A 19,799-nucleotide genomic window follows, 5' to 3' on the forward strand; every position below is an offset into this window, starting at 1 on the left:
TATGATCAGCGGTGGCTGGTGAAGAACAAAGAAACTGAACACCGTTCCCATTGTTTCTATTTCTTTCGTTTTTTTCTTGCGTTTTCCTTTCTTTTTTTTTTGGTTTGTTATCTCTTTCGTGGTACGCAAGAGTTTTTATTGCTCTCTTTGAAACGCTTAGACAATAGAGTTACACGAGATTTTTGATTCGCTCTCTATATTCCTTGATATAGAACATACTTAGAACAATTTGCTCGATATAGTATATCATGTATAGTATATGTATAAAGTTCGCTAGAAAAGATCCTGAGGTAAAAACTGTTTCCATCTGGGAGCGGGGATGATCTCGCGCTTCAAGTTCTCGAGTCCTCGAGATCTAAATCTTTAAGTTCTTCAATTTAGGATCCCATTTTTGGGATCTAGGTTACTGGGTCTCCAAACTTCTGGGTCACTCTACGTTCTTTAATTTTTAAGTTTACTGTTTTTTAAGTTTAAGTCTCTAAATCCCTAGATAGCCAGGCGTTAAAGTACTTGGGTTTCTTGATTTTCAAATTCTTTCTTTTTTAGGTCCCGAGATCCCAGAATTGGCAACTTCTCGAGCCTCCAGAAGTCACCAGCGTTCGTAACCCTGAAGTTTGAGGTCCCAAGAGTCCCACCGACAGTTTCAAAAGCGCTTTTATCCTCGTCCCGGATGGAATTACGCTGGAGAACGAATAAACGCGAGGATCGGACGACACTAGCTGTCAGAACGGAGTCGTTTCTCGAAGGTTCCATAGCCATAATTCCGGGCGGTCTCTACTGTCATGGATCCAACGGTTCTGGGTCGGGCGTGCCGCGTTGCGCGAGGATCTTCGACCTTTCTGTACGCGCCTGAATTTTGCTCTGCAACGACTTGATTTTCTCCCGGCAGAACTGATAGTCCCAAGTAAACAAGACACGCCGAACGAGCGAGCGAACGATCGATCGATCAATCGAGAGACAGAGATTGGACGTCGCAATAGATCCCGAGGATCGAACCAGAGAGAGAGAGAGAGAGAGAGAGAGAGAGAGAGAGAGAGAGAGAGAGAGAGAGAGAGAGAGAGAGAGAGAGAGAAAGGGAGAGAGAGACAGAGATCCAAGAAACCAAGCGTGGAAACGAGAGAAAAATTAGAGCCAACGAGTAAGAAAACCAACGATGGACACCAGAATTCGGACGACGAGACGACAAAACGATCGGGATCGATGATCCATAGACAGAAACAGAAAGAAAGTGAACGAAAGACGGAGTGACGGAGCGGGTTGTGTAAAAGGGAGAATGGCGGATGAAGGGGTGCAGCAAACAAAATTTCTTAAAATCATATTATAGCCGACGGCGATGGGTTGACGAGCACACGATAAGTGATTGTCAAAGAAAGAAAACACAAACAACAAACCAAAGAATAGACAGAAGAGAAGTGAGAAATGATAGAGAAGGAGGATTAAAGATAGATCTATTATGTATGTATATGAGAATTCTCGAGCGGCGTTCCTCGACTTGTGCCCGCTGCGTTCCTTCACAAGTCTCGACGCCGCTTGTCTGTGGAGGTCACTTGATTTTCTTGCGTATCTTCCGTTTCCGCCGTCCGCGAAATTTTTCGCGGTTTTCCGACCCGCGATCGACTTTTCTCTCCGGTTTATCGGACGGACTTTTATTTTTCTTTACTTGTACTCTTTTTATTTTATGCGTGAGCTACTCGTGACGATCAGAACTCAACAAAGAAGCCTACGGTGATATACAGTATCTGGTGTTAACGTGACAGAGACTCGAACTGTGTTGGTGGACGAGACAGTTTTGCAAGACAGTGCCGCTACTGACATTTTCGCGCCGGTGTGACATCGACTTCCGGTGTGCGACGGTGCCGCGGAAACGCGGTCATCGATCGCAACCTCGATCGCGATCGCGACCGTGCCCCGCGTGATACACAATTAGACAGTGAGAACGGCGAGATAGTAGAAACAGAACACGTGAATTACACAAGATAAAGAAAATGAAAACAAGCAAAATCAAGTAATCCCCTCACGGTACAACAACACATAAAATATTATGGTTGGCTCGCAGAATCGGTCCAAAAATGTACACGCATCTTGCTCATCCTCGATACTCGAAACAATTTCTTTATGGTCTTCAGTACAAGAAGGGTTTTCAGTTCAATTTTAGTTCCTTGTTTCGAATATTGATGCTCGATGCACGTAGATTTTCGATGATCGATTCTGCGCAATGGTTAAAGTTCGAACAGAGAACAGAGAAAAGTGAAAAAAAAAGAAAATATTAAAAGAAAAACTAAAATCTAAGAAAACGACAAGGACACGTGCGTGAGAGTGTGACACTGTCGAGATCTCGTTCTCGTACGTTTTCGAGTAACAGAACAGAGTGAGAAAACTTTAGTTAGGGCGTGATACCAACCAGTACCCCGTAAGAAATGTACCACCATGACGATAGCGCGGGTACCGAGCGATTTAATGGAAGAAAACAAAGGCGAGAGAATGAGTGTGGCAGACAGAAGAAGGCTGAGTAGAGGACAGAAGAAGGCTAAGTGGTTAGAGATTGTTAATGAGCTCTAATTGTCGCGAGTGGGATTAATCACCGATGGAAAATTAAAATGGCTGAAAAGCTTGCTAGTTTGGGAGCCTCTCTAGGAAGGGCTGCAGGATTAGTATTATTAATTCAACCCTTCTGTGAGCAATATTGACATTTTCTATATTTTTTGTAAACAAAATTTCAAAGTAAACATATTAGAGAGCGTATCATTATATTTATTTACATTATTGTTGCTCGCGAGAGGGTTGATGGGTCAGTTTGGAGAGAACTGAATATGGAAACACCTTGACCGTGACTGAAAAGAGCTTTTGTTTTTCGACCTCTGTCTCCCCTTTAATGACGCTTCCAAGGTCATCAAAATGTTTCCAGAGACAGGGCGATACTGTTGTTAGCACGTTACATTTGCCTATTGGCTGCTACGTGTTCCATTTCAGAAGCAGCCAAAGATCGGATGATTAATTCGCCCCGTCTCGGTTAGTAATTAATGGTGGCTCGGTCGACGGTTAATAGTAAACTGTTAGTCACGATTCTCTAGTTGTAGGCAGGCAGAAAGAAATTCGCGCGTGTAGAAGGAGAATAAGACCGGCGGCGAGCGCGGACGTACGCCCCTCGGAGAACCGGCAGAAGTGATCATTTATTTACATAGAACGCGGTTAATTCAAAGACGAATAATATATGTATCCTGGTGGTGGTCTTCAGTTGGTATCGAGCAAATGCAAAAAATCAACTTGCTGCTTTTAGCGCAATTGTGCAGGTGATGAAAAGGTGGGACCAAGGCGAACCTACCTGTTGCTCCTGCAGCGCCTTCTCCTTGTCGGTGGACAGGTACGTCGGGCTCAGCACCGTCCTCAGCTGCTGCTCCACCTGCATGATCTGCTGTCTCAGCTGCTGTATCTCCTGCAATTAGACACGTTGTCTCAGATCCGCATCCCTTCCACTGCCGGGACGATCGCCGATCCTCTTCCGAAATCAATCATGCTTAATGTCTATTAAATCTAGAAAATTCCTGCTAACAGTGTATAACAACATTGTCTGCTACCAAGTAGCATCGAACAGTCTATTTCGCTCTCGAAGAGTTCTAACTTAGCAACAAACATCATTTTGACTGTTAAGAATGGTTTTCGAGGTTCAGAAGGATCGGCAATCGGCCCCGAAGGAATACAGTCCTCGGACCAGGACGACTGAACATCCCTAGCTCTGTGACCGGTCTAAGAATCCCCTAACCTGTTGATACTGATCGATCTGAGTCAAGCAAGCCTCCAAAGACGCGGCCTGTTCCTTGACGGTGCCGTGAAGGCTGTCCAACTCGGTCAGTAGTTCATCAACGGTCTCGCTGATACGACTGTCTCCACCGATTCCGGACCGGAAGTGGACCTGCAGCTTCTCCATCGATATACTGATTTTCGTTTTCTGTATCGCGATGTCGCTGAGCATTTTCTCGCGTACGCTGTGCTGATCCCTCAACGGTTTCTTTTTGCTCTGCGGCGATTCTAAACTCTGTCTGGCCTTCTCGATCCACGATTTCACCTCCTTCATCTTTCGCTCGCATTGCTCCCATTCCTCGCTGGCCTCTTGCAGCAGAGCGTTCTAAAAACGGTACAAGATTCTCTATCTATCCGCGTCTGTGCGTGGTTGCGACCTAGCACGAAAAAATTAACACGAACCCTTTCTAACAGCTGACCCTCCACGTGCACCTTAGCTTCCTCAGCTTCCAACAGCTTCTCGGGCAAGTCGCCCACGCTGCAAACCTGACCGATACTCTCGAGCTCTTTACCCATCTCGCTCAGGTTCCTGTTTATCTGCTTGCAGCTCTTCACGGCTGTCTGCAACCCACCCCCACCGGAAAACATTTCTAACATTAGGACAGCTCTTTCGAATTAGTTCGACTAGCTTTGGCCATCCCTTTGAAAGGTGCATAGCCTAGGGACTGAACTAACTAGCTTCTAACTTAGCTTCGATTTAGCCAAGTATTCTGTTATTCCCGTGTATCAACACTTAAGTGTCTTTAAATACCTAAGAAAAATTCCATCATCTATCCAACCATGCCCTCCCCCATCAATGTCAGCCCCGCAAACCCATCAATCCCAATGCTATCCTCATCAAAGGATCTCCAAAGTGTCGATTCCATCCCCCTAACTCCTCGACGTACCGAGTACTCGTGCAGCCTCTGCCTGGCCTGCACCAGTGTGCTGAGCTTGAGTGGCTCAACTAGGAACTGTTTCTTCTCCTCGGTCCAAGCCTTGACAGCTTCGTAGAGCGTCAAGAACCTCTGCCAGGCGTCGATGGTGTCCGCGACGACTTGCTTCCTCTCGTCCAGCCAGTTTCTGACCTGGTTCAGCTGCTCGGTGACATTGTGGACGGTGCTGTCGATCAGCTGTTTCTCGGTGTCGTCCCTCGTGTTCTCAGCAATAGTGCGTCCGTTTCTCGTTAATCGTTCGAGCTTGTCGGCGATCGTGCCCAGCTCGTCCTGGACCTGTTTCAGCTGCTCCTTCAGCGGTCCAGGCTCGATCGATCGGTCCTGAACCTTGAGTTCAGCCTGTCGTATCCAGGCCTGAACCTCGTCCAGGTCGGTCAGGTAATCCGACCTGACGGTTCGGGCCCGTTTCTGTTCCCTCTGCTTCTCCTCCATCACCTGGGCAGTCGCCTCAGCGCAGAGTTCTAGCCCAGTCAGGTGTTGGGCAAGGTCGCTCGGCACGAGCTGCTGGCTAGCTTGGTACCGCGCCTTAGTGCTCCCCGAGAATTTCTTCGCGGTGTCGAGCAGATCTTCCACGACGGATCGGATCTCCTCCAAAGAGGATTCAGCCGCGTCCTGGTCCGGGCCGAACACGTGCAGCCCTGAGGCGCGATCGCGCGCCTCGTTCAGACGCTTCCTCAGCTGTTCGATCTCACGCTCGGTGTCCTCGAACGACTCCAAGTCCTCGTCCGCCTTCCGGGATCGCTTCTGCAGGGAGTCGACGAGCCTGCAAGGACCGGAGTTCTCATTCGCGAAACCTTTCCCAGCTGGTGTCTCTTACTTCAAAGTAGTCAAATTAAACTAACATAACGTAAAATCAAATGGTATCGAGTGAAACGAACAATGAGTTAAAGGACTAGAACCATCCCTTCGATTCCGAAAAATCTCCGCGTTTCCACGAGCCGTCGATCAGGTCGTTCGGTGTCACGCGAGTTCCGTCGAAACGACGACACAACCAGGAAACGACGCACGCGTCGTCGACTTACGTGTCCTGCTCGCGTTCACGTGCGCCACTCTTTCTGAATTAGGCGTATTCCTGTGACTCGTGTTTACGGAATACCAACGTAGCCGTCAGCAAATCCGGTCACTACCTTACTAACGGGAAACGATTTGCCCCTTAGGCAGCATACTTGTGCACGTCGGCGAACGCGTAAAAATAGATTTCAGCATATTTCCTGTTCGAGTCTCGGGGTCTCTGCGATAACGCGTGCCAGCTCGCGATCATCGCTGCCTAACCGAGCTTAGGGCAAAGGTTCCTCTCGGAGGACGAGGGAAAGAGAGATAGAAGGAGAGAGAGAGAGAGAAAGACAGTGCGCGCGCGCAAAGTGAAAGAAGAAAGAGAGAGAGAGAGAGAGAGAGAGAGAGAGAGAGAGAGAGAGAGAGAGAGAACACCGTCTCGGAATTGATCGGGCCTTAAGGAATTGTCCGAGGCGGAGACACGACGGATTTAGAATCGGAAATGCGTGTCGCTGGTTCGGCTCCGAAGCTGGCTTTCCTGGCTTTGCTCCAGCCAGAACGGAGGACGCCTCGGCTAAAAGTAGACGGCGTGTGTGTGCGAGAGAGAGAGAGAGAGAGAGAGAGAGAGAGAGAAAGAGAGAGAGAGAGAGAGAGAGAGAGAGAGAGAGAGAGAGAGAGAGAGAGAGAGCGTGTTCCTTTAACCGTGCGCGAATGTTTCGAGAAGAACTTGTTCGAATCGAAATTACTTCTTTTGCCACGGTCCCGGTGCTATTTCGAGACGACCGCTTTCTCGGTTTTCGGGCCAGTGGAGACCCGCCGAGAGTGCAATTAACTGATGGACTCGAATGGTCGCCCATGCCCGTCGACGAGGACATCGAAATCGAAATGTCAACTTTCTCGGAAATGGGCAAGCTTCGATTGTTCCGAGTTTCATCCCCTTCTTTAACCCTTAGAGGGCCGGCATTTACTTTTTATTTTCTAAATAATTGTTTCCCTGTTCCTGCCTACCGAGACTGTCTAGAATGAAATTATCCTAATTTTAGAAAAATTAGTTTCTGCAAAGGAACTGTGCAAATGATTGGATCGCCCGGTTTGTTGTCGAGACTTCGCGCACGTTGGCCTTCCGCGCGAATCCGCAACAATGTCGCCAACAAGATTGTGGAATGTTTCGCCGGAATGTACTGCCAAGTGCAATCATAAGGATGACAACATCGATGATGCATCGAGCCACGAACAGTGTTGCAATATACGCGTTTTTTCGTCTGTCGTCGTGATACACGTCGGTGCACTGTGTTTTCGCAGAGTTTCTGGCTGGATGACGATTACGTCAGAGTTAAACACGCGTGAACGATTAGTCACATCGAGTGTGAATCGTGTCTGCATCCGATATAGCAAGACGAACATTTTGACACAACGGCGACACGACTTTAAAACGCAGTTTCGTTACAATTCCAACGTCTAGTGAATGAAACACTTCCGTTTTATTCCCTCAGAGATAAGTAACAGAGATGATTAATTCAAAAAATCCTCTGAACAATTGGAACTTTGAAGGGAAAGTGTCGAAAAATTTGGATCACAGGAACAGTGAAAATGATAACTGGATGACGTTCTAACAGAGATAGTATCTGGTGTCGAACTGTGCCGGAAGCAGCGCGTTTCCAATGACTGGGGAAGCAACACGGTGTCAATGTCAAGTTTCGAACGCTCCACTAGTTTCTTTTCGCGCGATGACATCATCGTTGCTAATAATGAACGGTGTTCAACGGTAGTGCAATCGCCAGACCGGTGCATTAAATTCAAGACACGGCCGAGGTTTATGATACACATGATTCCACAGTGGGTCGTTTTGCGAGCTGATACGAATTAGGGGAAAGATTCAACAATGCGTGCGATGCTAGGCATTTTTATTACGCGAGCTCCGGACGCGATGGTTTTTGAGGTCGTCGGGAAGAATATCTCACGGAAATATTTCATCTATATTTGCTCTAAAACGTTTCTACATTCTCGTCAGAAATTGAAAATTTTCTCAGTCCTAGTCGAGAGAGGCAGAAATATGTATACATTTTTTACGTCGAGGATCGTCTACAGTTCCTTTTTCTAATAATGTAAAAATTTTGTTCGCAGATGTTCGGGTTGTTTTCCTCGGAGTTGGACAGTTTCGCAACATTTCGCAACGTTGGACAACCCTGCCAAAAGAATACATCTCCAAACACTGCATAAACTTGTTTTTCCAACAGCTGTAAAAATAGCCGAGAACCTGCAACAACTAACTACCAGACGACTAACCTTCTCTATACAATAACTATATTCCTCTATCGAAACGGCTAAAATCTGACCAAAAAGATGAAAAATTCTACAGACGCTGTTTATTGAAAAACAATCCGAAAAGGAGAATGCTAAGCCGGCATCGTGAACAGGAAATACCGGGTCCACGTGACGCAACCTTATGCGGGCATGTGACTCGAGCCAATGTTCTCCGGCACATCATCGCGGCAAGATCACTATGATATTTTTGTAGCACCGAGCGAACCACTGTTTCCCTCTCCGAACCACCGAAGACCACGAGAGAGGATCGTCGTCTCGAAGAAACCAACGAAAAAATTCGGGGAAAAATCACTTGAAACCACTACGAACACGCGAGGGCGGATACCCTAAAGAGGACGCTGTTGAAACGAGAGGATCAAGTTTCCAGGAACGATTTCGACTGGAACGATTGTTCCCGACACTGTGAAATCGACGATGATCGACGGAGGATGCACGCGACACACTTAATCGTACCTATTCTATGAGGATCGTCGCGATTACCGATCGATCTAACGATTCCCTGGTGTTTGCTTGTTTCGCGAAGGTTCCTGGTGGCGCGGGTTCTCGTTCTATCGGTTGGGGAATCGATTTGATCGCGAGATATCGGGGCAGATTCCAGCTGGTGGAAATCGGATAACAGTATGGCGCGGCACGGTCAAGCTAAACAGCAGCGTTCGCGGTTCGAAACGTTATTAGAAGGGGCGTAATAGCGTTAGCTTTGAATTTTCGTCTTGGCGAGGCGCCGCGACGCATGCGGTTTAGAGGCCCCCGGAGCCGGCCAGGAACGAAAATCGACGACAGTGTCGAAAAGAGGCGCACGCCGCTCCTAAGAATAATACACCATCTTCTTCGCGGGAACGCGAGAACCGCAGACCAAGGTTCATTGGCTCCGAGAGACTCTCTCCGAGACGACCAGCCGATTTTTCCACCCTTACCCGTGCCCCTTGGCACAACGCACGATATCATTACTATGCGGATCGAACCGTTGCGCTCTGTGTCGCAACTGCTCGCAGTTTCTCGACCTTTCCTTACTTCGCCGCGAGATTTTCTGGATTTTCGCCTTACTTGGTTCGCGGATGAGGCACTCTACAAATTTTTGGGACTATTGTGTTTCTTCGGAATGCAATTTCTGTGCAGCTAGATTCAGCGCCACGAATTTATATTGCAAATATTATATGTATACTTTTATCGATCCACAGTTGGTCTACGAATATGCAACCGGATTCGTGACTTTCATAATTTCTGGCACGATGAAATCTTCACCGTTTGTAATTGAAAATCGATCGATTCAAGTTTGACCCTGCACAGCATGGGAACCTAACTTTAGACACCGCGGCTTTAGAAACTTCGGTGCTTTCTGCTTCTACTACAAGGAACTTCGCCTACCGAGGTACGATGAAATAACGTATTGACTTTGTATTTAGCGCTGCATAGGTATCCAATGCTACACTAGACTTTCAACTAACCGTTGCAACTGTATACTGTTCGTAAAAGCAAGAAATTGTGAAACAAATTCTAGACAAGTCATTTTAATTTTAATTTAATTTTAATTCCTTCGCCATAATCGTTCCGCGAACAGCCGATCCTCGGCAGATCCACGCGGAACCACGATCGCTATACGCGAGACAGCTCGCGCGATTCCTCTCCGCGGCGCGTCACAATCGGAACACGCTGCGCAGCCAGAGCCACGTGCACCGAAACACGTTTCGGTATCGATTGGTGATAGAGCCCAGCTCGGCCCTGCTACGGTCACAATATTTAAGCCAATAGAACCGGCCACAATCCTCGGCTAACACGATCAACACGAGCGAAAACACCGGCGAACAATATATTATAAAACCGGACAATTTCTCACGTACTATCAATCTACGTGACGCGCGGAGGATGTCAACAATTGCCCGACGTTTCTAATTTTTCTAAACCTTTTCCAGCAGGCTTTCCGAGCGTGAATCCTTCTCAACACCACCAGCGATCACCGTGAACGATGATAAAAAATTAAACCGATCTCCCGAACACGACACATCATACATACTGGCAATCGACATGCCGCGGGATGGATCTCCACGCTTCTCCGACGTTTCCTTTCGTATCGCTGCTTTTCCAACACCTTTCCGAAGCGTAGATCCTTTCGAACAGCAGCAGCGATCACCAGAAATAATAACAAAAACGAAAAGAATCACTGAAGGTTTCCAAGAAAGAGTTGAAAAGATCGTTTCGCGGAGAGAATCAGTGTGATTTCGGTGTGGGTCTCGACAGACGGCACTGCGCGCGAGCCGTTATCACGACCTGACTGGCGATATGTTAACCAACGGACCGCTTAAAGGCCGTTCCACGGATTATTCTCGTGATAATGTGACGTCGTCGTCGGATCGTCGTCATACTTTATTTCCAGGCATCCCCGCGGCGAGCCGCGCCGCGTGCGAATCGTGACTGAGAGTCCGCGAGCCGGCTAGATATTACGCCATGAAATTCAGAAGCGGGCCAACAACGTGCCGCCTCGAACGACCACCAACCCCCCTGCCCTGCGCGCCGCTCTTCTCTCACTTTTCTTCGGCAAATCTATATTTAGTGGCGAATTCGATCGACAACCCGCGGAACCCCTGATTCGCGACTGCCCGCCGACGAACAACCCCGCGGGAATCGCACCCCGAATCGCCGAGGGGATGGTTTCCGTGGATTTACCACCCTCTACAGTCCTCGGTCTCTCGGTGGTAATTGATTATTTTATTAGTTCGATTTCTGCGTGACGGTAATTGCTGCGTGTTAACGGGGCTCGACGATGGGTCTACGTAGCTAAAAGCACTAAACGCGTTTCCTATCGTTTCGCGAAAACGAGAATGCAATTTTGATCCGATTCCGTGATGAAGCTAACGATCAATCGTTAATCGAATCACGTCCTTGGCAGGTCTTCCGGGAAATTAGCGTGCGGTTATTGAATCGATGGAAATACGGAGAATCCAGGATTATCTAACGTCGCTCGATTAATGACCCGCGCGGATTATAAATAATTCGAGGTACACCCGTATTGTGCAATGTCCCGCGCTTGTTTACAAACAGCTCGTGGAAACGTGAACTACACATAAATCACGAGATTCGGATAATTAAAGGTTGACTCATTGCTGCTGCAGTCATCTGCTTTTACATGTCGCGGAATTCATTAATATTTCTTTCGTGGTAAAGATGTACAGTGAATATATGCTTGAACAAAATTCTGCAGGAAATTCTGGTCAGCTCGCGATTACAGAGTCCTTGAGATGCATCGTTTATGCACTTTATTTTCGTACCGTCCGTGTACTTGGATTCAATCTAATTTCGTTGTTTCTGTAGTTGCTTCGGAGCGCAACAAGGCCATTGTTATTATTATTATTATTATTAATCATTCCACAGCCACGTATGCCAAATACTTTGTTTTCGAATCACCCTGGAAACGTGTTGCACAGTTTCGATAGATCGTGATCGAGCGTTTGCGAGCAGATCGTTCAAATTACCCAGGCGATTATTAATTTTCTGACGTGGAACGATGGTAACGCACCGTGTACAACTATATGCAAGGCGTAATAATTACGTCATGGGACTAATTTGGCTATGATGGAGCGTAATGCGCCACGTAACGCATGCTAAATCGATACGTGTCGTAACCCATAAGGAATCTACTCCTGCCGTGAAACTTCGCGCTCGTCCTTTCCCTCCCCGGATCCTTCACTCTTGTTTTTCCTTCTCTGTTTTGCAACAACCTAAACGAATTTCAAAGAACCTCTGACATTTCGAGCATCCTCGCTGAAACCACGCGCGCACTGACGATTGTGTCTCGAAAGAGGAGAAACAGCGAGCCTAAGATGACCGAACTTCTGTGACGGTACTTTTAAGTAGCGAGTCGTGGATCTTTATGCAAATCATCATTTTCATTTATGGAACAAAAGAATTGCCTCTTTCGTTCCCTAAAATATTCTTGATGGTGGAAATGATATATGACAGTCGTTTCTTTGCTGTACGAAAGCATAAGAGTAAAAGTGGCAAAGTAGTTGTATACAATAAATAAATCAGTATAATGTAGATAGTGGCATACAAGTGCAATAAAATGCAGTGGAATGCGGTAGACTAGGAACATTCAATTCTAACTAGATGATTTGCAGAAATATTCGCGGTCTAACAGAGACTTGTCCTGAAAATAAAGGTCACGTAATATGTCCTGAAAAGAACGGTCAAATAAATGAAATTATAATCATATATAATTAATTAACGTCGATGCGATGATCACCTGAAACAGACTGATAGGGTGTTGGGAGAAGCGGAGAATCACCTTCCCTTTCAGAAGGTAATATGCAAAAGCGGGGCACACACATGCACATGCGTGGAAATTGCACACGGAGCCACCGCATTGTTCGACGCTCTTTCACGAGGTATAATTTAGAATGCTGCATACTCTTCGCGAAACAATATAATTAAATTACGGTCGTAATTGAACTATAAATCGAATCAATCAACACTGTGACAGTCCTGAAATCTGCAATTTAAGAAAAATAAAATTTCTCAATTTTCCAGAATTAATCTGCTAATTAAATGAAGCTGTGATAAATACTATGCTTGAAATACTACGTGATTGTTTGCTAAAAAGAAAAAAGAAACTGGCGGTGAAAGATAAGATTACTAATTTTAAGTAATACGTAGCTGGCTGTATGTAAGACTGTTTCGAAACTGAAAGAAATTTCTTGATGACGAAAGCAATGTTTTAAGGAAACTGTGACGCGCGTGTCGGCGTCGTCGGTGTCGTTGGCGGTGCGCTCGCAACATCAATAAAAATCAGAAAAATGTGTTTTCACTCACGCTTCGACGGAACCCTGCAATTTGTCGAGTTTCTTCTCCAGAACGTGTGCTGGAGCTTCGGTGAAAGCTGCGAGGTAAGCGAGGACAGGTCCTGCGAGAGCTCTTACGTCCTCTGCCATTGGTTTCAGCTTCTCCGCTTCGGCCACTAATTCCTGTATCGAGAAAATACAACAAAACCTGTAATCATTTTTATTCTCGTGCGCAGCTTCGTTAATTCAATTGCACTGCACCTTCTCTGACGTAACTATGTACATTTAAATATTTGTTAAAGTCGTCTGAATTTTAAGGAATTAGACAGGATACTCACACGATGAGTTTTGATGGTATCCAGCAGGTGATTCTTCGAGCGTACCACCGAGTCTACAAGCTTGGATTTTTCTTCGGTGGCGTTCACACGGCTTTCGATCAGTGACCACTGAGCTTCGAGTTCTTCCCAGTGTTTGGCCAGTGCTTCCAGAGCATCTCTGCGACCCTCTAAACCGGAAACTAGCTCTTTCCATTCGGCCCCGATCTCCGAGAGTTGAGACTCTATCGTTTTCTTGTTGTGCGGATCCGCCAGTCCGAGGACCTCTTTGCCGCGTTCATTGAGGAGGTCCAGTTCAAATTGTTGATTCTAAACGAAACATACATAGAGCAGTCATTTTACACGGGCTCCTGAATATTCAGTTATTTCGCGTTTGCTATGATCATAGATGCTTACCTGTATATCATTTAGAGCGTGCGTGATCTTCTGAATGTTGAATTGTAAGCCAGCCAGAGTCGTGACAGGTTCATCGGTGAACCTGGTTCTCGAGATGACAGCCCGCACCCGTTCCAAGGTTTGCGTGTAGTCCCGCCATGTTTCAGCGCCTTGTTCCAGTCTAGCACGTTGCGATTTCGCTGTGTTGAGAGTGTTCTTCAGCAATTGAGTGTGTTGTTGTTGCTCTGCGCTCAGTTCCTCTTGCTCGGAGTTGGTCAGCGACGGCCAGATCTTGTCGGCCGCCTGTTGAATCTGTTGGGAGACTAGCTCGCGCATGGAGGGCTCGCTGCTGAAGTAAATCTGGAAGCAGAAACAAAAATATTTACGTCAGTGTCTTCTCAATTATTCTGAAGTGTTCAGACTCGGGAAAGCTCAAGTAAGTCGAAATACCTTATGCTCTTCCAAATCACTGAGAATATTCTCGAAGTCGAGCCCATCCTTGTCGCTCTCCAGTCTAATCTCCGCCTCGCGTACCCAACTCTGCAACTTATCAGTGAGCGCAGCATACTCCTGCCTCATCTTCATATTGCTCTCCAAGTAATTCCCGCGTTCCTCCATCTCTCTAGGCAAGGATGTCAGCATGGACACAGCCTCGCTTAACATCTCCTTCAACGACCCAGGCATTCCTTCTTCGTAGGGTATGGAGTTCTTCAGGTTCCTGATTCTATCCAGATACTCGTTCACAGCTTCACAGAGCTCGTTGTGGTTCTTCAGCTCGTCTTCCACGCTGCTTGGATCCCTTTCTAGAAGAGGCCTCGATTTTATCTCCTTCTCTTTGTCTTCTAACCAGTCGAGGATCTCTGCTAGTTCGTTTGCCAATCTCTTGTGCTCAGCGGCAGCTAGCTCGTGTTGCTCTCTCTGAGTCTCTACAGCTCTTCTGAGACCTTGAAGTTGTTGCTTCAAGGATTGTAGTTGCTCTGTGATGTTGTTCCTGTCGACTGATGATCCTTCTGCTGCTATCTGTTGCCCTTTGTCGGTGGCGCTGGCCAGAAGAGCTTCGCATTCTTGGATCTTCAGGATTGCGTCGTCGTACCTATTAAACAGACAATTTTATTACGTCAAAATAGTATGCAAAATAAAATAAAAGTATTCTATATGGAGTAATTAGCTACCTTTTGATCTTCTCTTCCGTGGTCTGACCAGAGTTCTCAATGTCCCTAACAATCTCAGTATACTTCGCAATAAATGTAGTGATCTCGGTCATCAGAGCAATGAACTGTTGTCTCAGAAGCAACAACTGCCTAAGCTTCGCTATCTGCGCCTCAATAGCCTTTATCAAATCATCCTGCTGGGTCATAACACCATGAAGATCTGCTACATTCACCGATCCCAAGTCAGACAGCTTCGCCTTGTTCGCTGTTAAATCGTTCAAGATTCTTTCGTAAGCGTCCAACATGGCTTCCACGTCTTCTACCCTAGAACCAATCGGCTTGTTCAACTCGTGGAGTTCTTTCTGGACGTCTGTCATGTATTGCACAGCTTCTGCGACACGAGCTAATGATTCTTCAGCTTCGTTGATATTCTTTTGGAGAGCCTGGGCTCGCTCGTTTATGATTCCAGCCACTCGGCCGTGAGCCTCCTTCATGTTCTGCAGTTGCTCGTTCAGTTCTAGCTTGTCCGCGTCGCTGACCGTTGGCAGGATCGATTTACCTTGCTGGAGGATCTTCTCGATGTCGTCTGCGTAGTCCTTTGCCTCCTTCTTCAGGCGATCGTACTGAAAATGAAAGCGAAAATTGAAGGTTCTTGATCGTTTGTAGGTAAATATTGAAGAGGCTGCTGGAGAAGAAGCAATATCAAAAGTACCCCAAACCCATCATTCACCCCATACCTTAGCAAGCTGCTCCCTGAGGATATCAATGCTGGAGGTTCTCAGGTCCGAAGAGGTAGCAACTTCAGCCTCGTTGATCCACCTCTGGCACTTATCGATCTCACTTTCAAATGCTTTACGACCCTGAAGAAGATCCGCAAGAGCCGCCTGTTTCTCTTTTGCTTCGTTCTTCAACTCGTCATAGTCCTTGCTCAATTCCTCCAAGATAGCTTCCAATTTGGCGCGATCCTCATCGCTACACTCCTTCAGCAAATTATTCCCCTGCTTCAACATATCATTGAGATCCTTTTCACTGAAGGAATCGATGTCAGCTTCAAGTTCTCCGTGCTGAACAATATCCTGTTCGACTTTCGCAGCTTTCAGAGGCAAATATCCACTCAGCTTCTTCAGGTTGTTGCTCTTGGACTTGATCCATGCTCTCGCTCGTTGTAGATCAGCCTCGAACTTGCGGCGAGCGTCTGCTGCTGCGGTTGCACTGGAAATTCCTTCTGTTAGGATGTTGCAGAGCTCTGCTTGCTCGCCTCGAAGAGCTTTCGTCTCGTTTTCGAGTTGTTGTTGTTCGTTGGTCTCCAATTCGTTTTGCATGTTACCGACGCGTTTCTCGAGGGTGTCGATCACCAGTTGCTTGCCCTCCGCTTCCTTCAATAGAGCCTGGAACATTACAATTAATTAGTAGACAGCGAAACATTATGTAAAATACAGGAGCGATTTAGGAATATAAATGTTAGAGTACCTTCAAGGCGAGCAGCTTCTCCTCAGCAAGCTTGCTGTCGTATCCCACAGGATCAGCCAACTGCGCCTGCTGTTTCTTCTGCTGAATCCAATCCCTGTTCTCTTCAATCTCCTGCCTGGTAGCTTCAATACCTTGAGCTGTCATGTCCAAAACCTGCGCCTTCCTCTGCAGCTTCTTCGCGATATCAGCATACCTTCTCTCCACGCTCTTAATCTGTTCCTCAATCTGCTGAGAGTCCAAATTGCTCACAGAGTCCATCACCTGATCACTGAGTCCCTTCACCTCTCCGAGTTTCCCAGGTCCTTGAGACTCAAACTCAGCAGTGATCTCTTTAACATTCGATATCTTCTGAGCGATCGTCTGCCCGTTGCCCTTCTCAATCACGTCAACTTTCTTTGACAGAGCGTCCAACCATGATTGAATGTTCTGCACCTGAGATCTATACTTCTGGATCAGCTCTTGGGCAGCTTGTTTCCCAGCGATGGCGTCTGTTAGTTCAGCTTCTAGCTTGTCTAGACCCTCTTCGATGTCTTGATCGTCTTCGTGGAGGGACAGTTCGGTCATCGCGTGAGTTCTTCTTTCTCCTACGTTGGTTAGGAGATCGTTCATTGCTTGGAGCTCTGCTTGAGCTGCCTCGGAGCGCAATTTTGCTGGACGAGACTTCCATTCGGCGCAGAGGGCTCTTTGCTGATTGATCCAGGCTCGGAGAGCGTTCTTCTGTCGGGTTTGCTCTTCTAGTTCGTTTAGGGCTTTTGTCACGGTCATTAGGTGACCCTGGGCCTGGAAAAATTGAGAATCATGGGTTAAATGGTGATTTCAGACAATTGTAACAAGATATTGCACTGATATATTACACTCTCGTACCTGATCGATGAGTTCCTCCAACTTGGTTCTAACCTCGACTTCTCTAGCCGGAATCTGAACAGGTGGAGCATCTAAGGGACTACCAGGCCTGGACACACAGGCCACAGCAGCTTCGCAAGCTTCAACAGCCAGAGACAGCCTGGTCTTCTCTCCTTGCAGCTTATTATGCAACGCGCGTGCGTTGTCGAACCTCTCCTTAGCTTGTTCCAGAGTATCAGTAGGAGCTTCCATCTCCCGAGCAATCTCCGGCTCATAGTTATCCAGATTCTTCATAATACTCTCAAGAGTGTTCTCATACTCCTGGAACTTGACTAGAGACTCAGCCAATCGCTTTTTGATCTGCAAAGCAGTGTTCATCAGAGAATTATAGCTCTCCTGCACGTTTTGCAGTTGTGTCTCGATGACGTTCTTGATGTCCGGGTTCACTGCTACGTAGCGACCGATTTGTCCCTTGCCTTTGATCTTTAGATCGTCTAGAACGCTCGTATAGTTCTCGATCTCTCGAAGCAGAGTCTCGTGTTGTTTGATCTGTGTGACTGTTTGCTCCTTGTTGGTGATGTAGAGGGAATTGTGGGCCATCAGCTGGAAGGAGATCTGCAGCAGCCATTTCTCAGTCTCTTGAAGAGCTGCGTGATAGGCATTATACTCCTGCATTTCATTTTCAATCATCTTCTTACGTTCGTCCACTTTATCACTCAAGCTCTGCCACATCTTCAGCAACGCTTTCATTTGATTTAGTGGTTTATTCTTCTTAGCCAGCTTCGATAGTTCGCTGGCTTCGTCCATCAGATGATCCAGCTCTGTTTTCTTGTTCTGAACTTCCTCCTGGATGTGCTTGTATCTCTCCAACATGGTCTTCATGTCGCCAAACTCTCCTTTCGTGTCTGGTGTGTCTTGGATACTCTTCTGGGTTTCTTCTAGCCAGATCTTTAGCTTCTCGCGAGCCTCTGCGTGGTCGTCCCAGCGAGTTAGCAGGGATTTTAATTGAGCTTGCACTGTGTTCAGGTCTATGCTCAGTTGTTCCCAGCTGGAACGTAATCCGGCCATATCTGATCTCAGTTGATCCTGTTGTTCGGGAACTGCTGTATCTATTGCCTTCGTGAAGGCTGTCTGCAGGGTTGAAAGCAGGTGCTGACCCTCGGTGATCCTGGTTGCGACGATCTACAGGAAGAGAAAGAGAGAAGTTGTTACATTTTTTACATTACGTTCTTTCATAGTTTTTTCTCTGACCTAACTACATCTATACTTTTGTGATAAGTGAAAGCGCACTTCCGATCAAATTACCTTAATGGTCTCAAGCTTGTCCTTGGCCCACTCAGCATCCCCAACGCCCATGCAATCCTGCACAGATCCCTTAGCAATTTTCAACCAATCCTCCATCTCCTTCTTGGCCTTGAGGAACTCGGTATGATCGGACAAATTTTTCTCCACCCTCGACACCAACCCTTGCATGTCAGTCAACAAAGAAGTATAAGCTGACTGCAACTGTACAGTCTTATCCCTAGCCCAGCTGCAGGCACTCATCTCCAACAGAGCCTCGCATTTATCATTCAGATCCTCCAGGACTGGTTTCTGTTGCACAGCCTCTTCCACAAGACTCTTGCAACGAACTAAATCCTCTGGAGTCTTGTTCTCCTTCGACTGTTCATCGTTCACCTTCTTCTGGAAATGATCTATCCACCTCTTCATGCCGTCCAAGGCTGCTGTGAACTGAGACCAGCTGGAGATGCAGTTGGACAAGGTCTTCTGGGAATCGTGGCATTTTGCTTGTAATGACTTCCAGTTGGCTTGCAACTGTTTCACGTCTTGCTTGATGGTTTCTTGGCCTTCTGGACCTGTGCTGGCGATGACTCCGTCACTGAGCTGAATTACTTTGGAGATTAGAGTCTCTCCTCTAGGCAGCGAAGCGATGATCTGGTTGACCTTGCTCTCCCTTTCGATGATTCGATCTTTTTCGCCGTGGGTGTCGCAGTGCTGTTGTAATTCTAGCTTGGTGTGACGGACCCAGTCTAAGGCCTCGTTCAAGGCTTGCTGGAACTTTTCGTGGTCGTTCACCTGCTCATCTAGGTTCTGAAAATTCAACATTTATGTTATAAATGCCTAAGATCTATAGCCTAACTTTTTAATTATTACACAAATCCTCAAAAGACACTTGCCTTTATTTTCTCAGCGATCAGTTTGTTCAGCTCGTTGTACTTCGCGATAGTACTCTGATAAGGACCAACGGGGATGCTGGAGTCCTCAGCCAACCGAGCCTTCAACCTATCCACAGTCTCGCCGTGACCTTGAATATCTCTTTGCACAGTTTTATACTTCTCCAAAACTGCCCTCTTCTCACTGAGATCATTCTTATACATCTCTCCAGGCTGGATTTTTCCTTCGATCTCTTCGATCCAATCAGTGGTGAGTCTGTGGATCTTGTTCAGCTCTTCAAGGGCGCTGGCTCTAGCAGACAGCTTCTGTCGGATGTCCTCCACGTTCACCAACAGTCTCTCGAACTCTGTCTTCAAATTCTCGGTGTCTTCTTGGATCTTTGCTGCTCCGTTTTGTTCCGTGTTCATGATCACCTTTTCTTTTAGCTCCAGCGCGTATCTCAGCTTGTTCTGACCTTGTTCTAGGGTTTGTCTGATTGCTTTGCAGGTGTGCAGCTTGTTGTTCACCTCGGCTAGAGTGCTGGGGATTTCTTTGCACTCGCCCAGCTTGTCTCGAGTCCTTTCGATCCAGTCTTGGCACTCTTGATAGAGCGTGTTGTGCTGTTGATGTTCCTGAAGATTATGTTAA

The 19,799-nt window shown here is 46.9% G+C and overlaps 1 protein-coding gene across 2 annotated transcripts in view; it reads right to left on the reverse strand.

Moving 5' to 3' along the window:
- Msp300 (Muscle-specific protein 300 kDa) overlaps positions 1–19,799 on the reverse strand; it is a 102,116-nt gene that overhangs the window by 48,768 nt on the left and 33,549 nt on the right. For both annotated transcript variants that reach the window (XM_076802613.1, XM_076802611.1), the window contains exons 23-36: positions 19,175–19,783; positions 18,303–19,088; positions 17,019–18,179; positions 16,155–16,934; positions 15,422–16,072; positions 14,706–15,307; positions 13,984–14,626; positions 13,555–13,893; positions 13,162–13,467; positions 12,855–13,006; positions 4,686–5,496; positions 4,201–4,359; positions 3,761–4,123; positions 3,323–3,433 (exon numbers count right to left, since the gene is read on the reverse strand). In XM_076802613.1, the coding sequence (XP_076658728.1) occupies positions 3,323–3,433; positions 3,761–4,123; positions 4,201–4,359; positions 4,686–5,496; positions 12,855–13,006; positions 13,162–13,467; positions 13,555–13,893; positions 13,984–14,626; positions 14,706–15,307; positions 15,422–16,072; positions 16,155–16,934; positions 17,019–18,179; positions 18,303–19,088; positions 19,175–19,783 (7,473 nt within the window). The remainder of the gene's footprint in view (positions 1–3,322; positions 3,434–3,760; positions 4,124–4,200; positions 4,360–4,685; positions 5,497–12,854; positions 13,007–13,161; positions 13,468–13,554; positions 13,894–13,983; positions 14,627–14,705; positions 15,308–15,421; positions 16,073–16,154; positions 16,935–17,018; positions 18,180–18,302; positions 19,089–19,174; positions 19,784–19,799) is intronic.

This window comes from Halictus rubicundus, chromosome 17 (assembly GCF_050948215.1).
Source record: "Halictus rubicundus isolate RS-2024b chromosome 17, iyHalRubi1_principal, whole genome shotgun sequence".
In the NCBI taxonomy this organism is placed as follows: domain Eukaryota; kingdom Metazoa; phylum Arthropoda; class Insecta; order Hymenoptera; family Halictidae; genus Halictus; species Halictus rubicundus.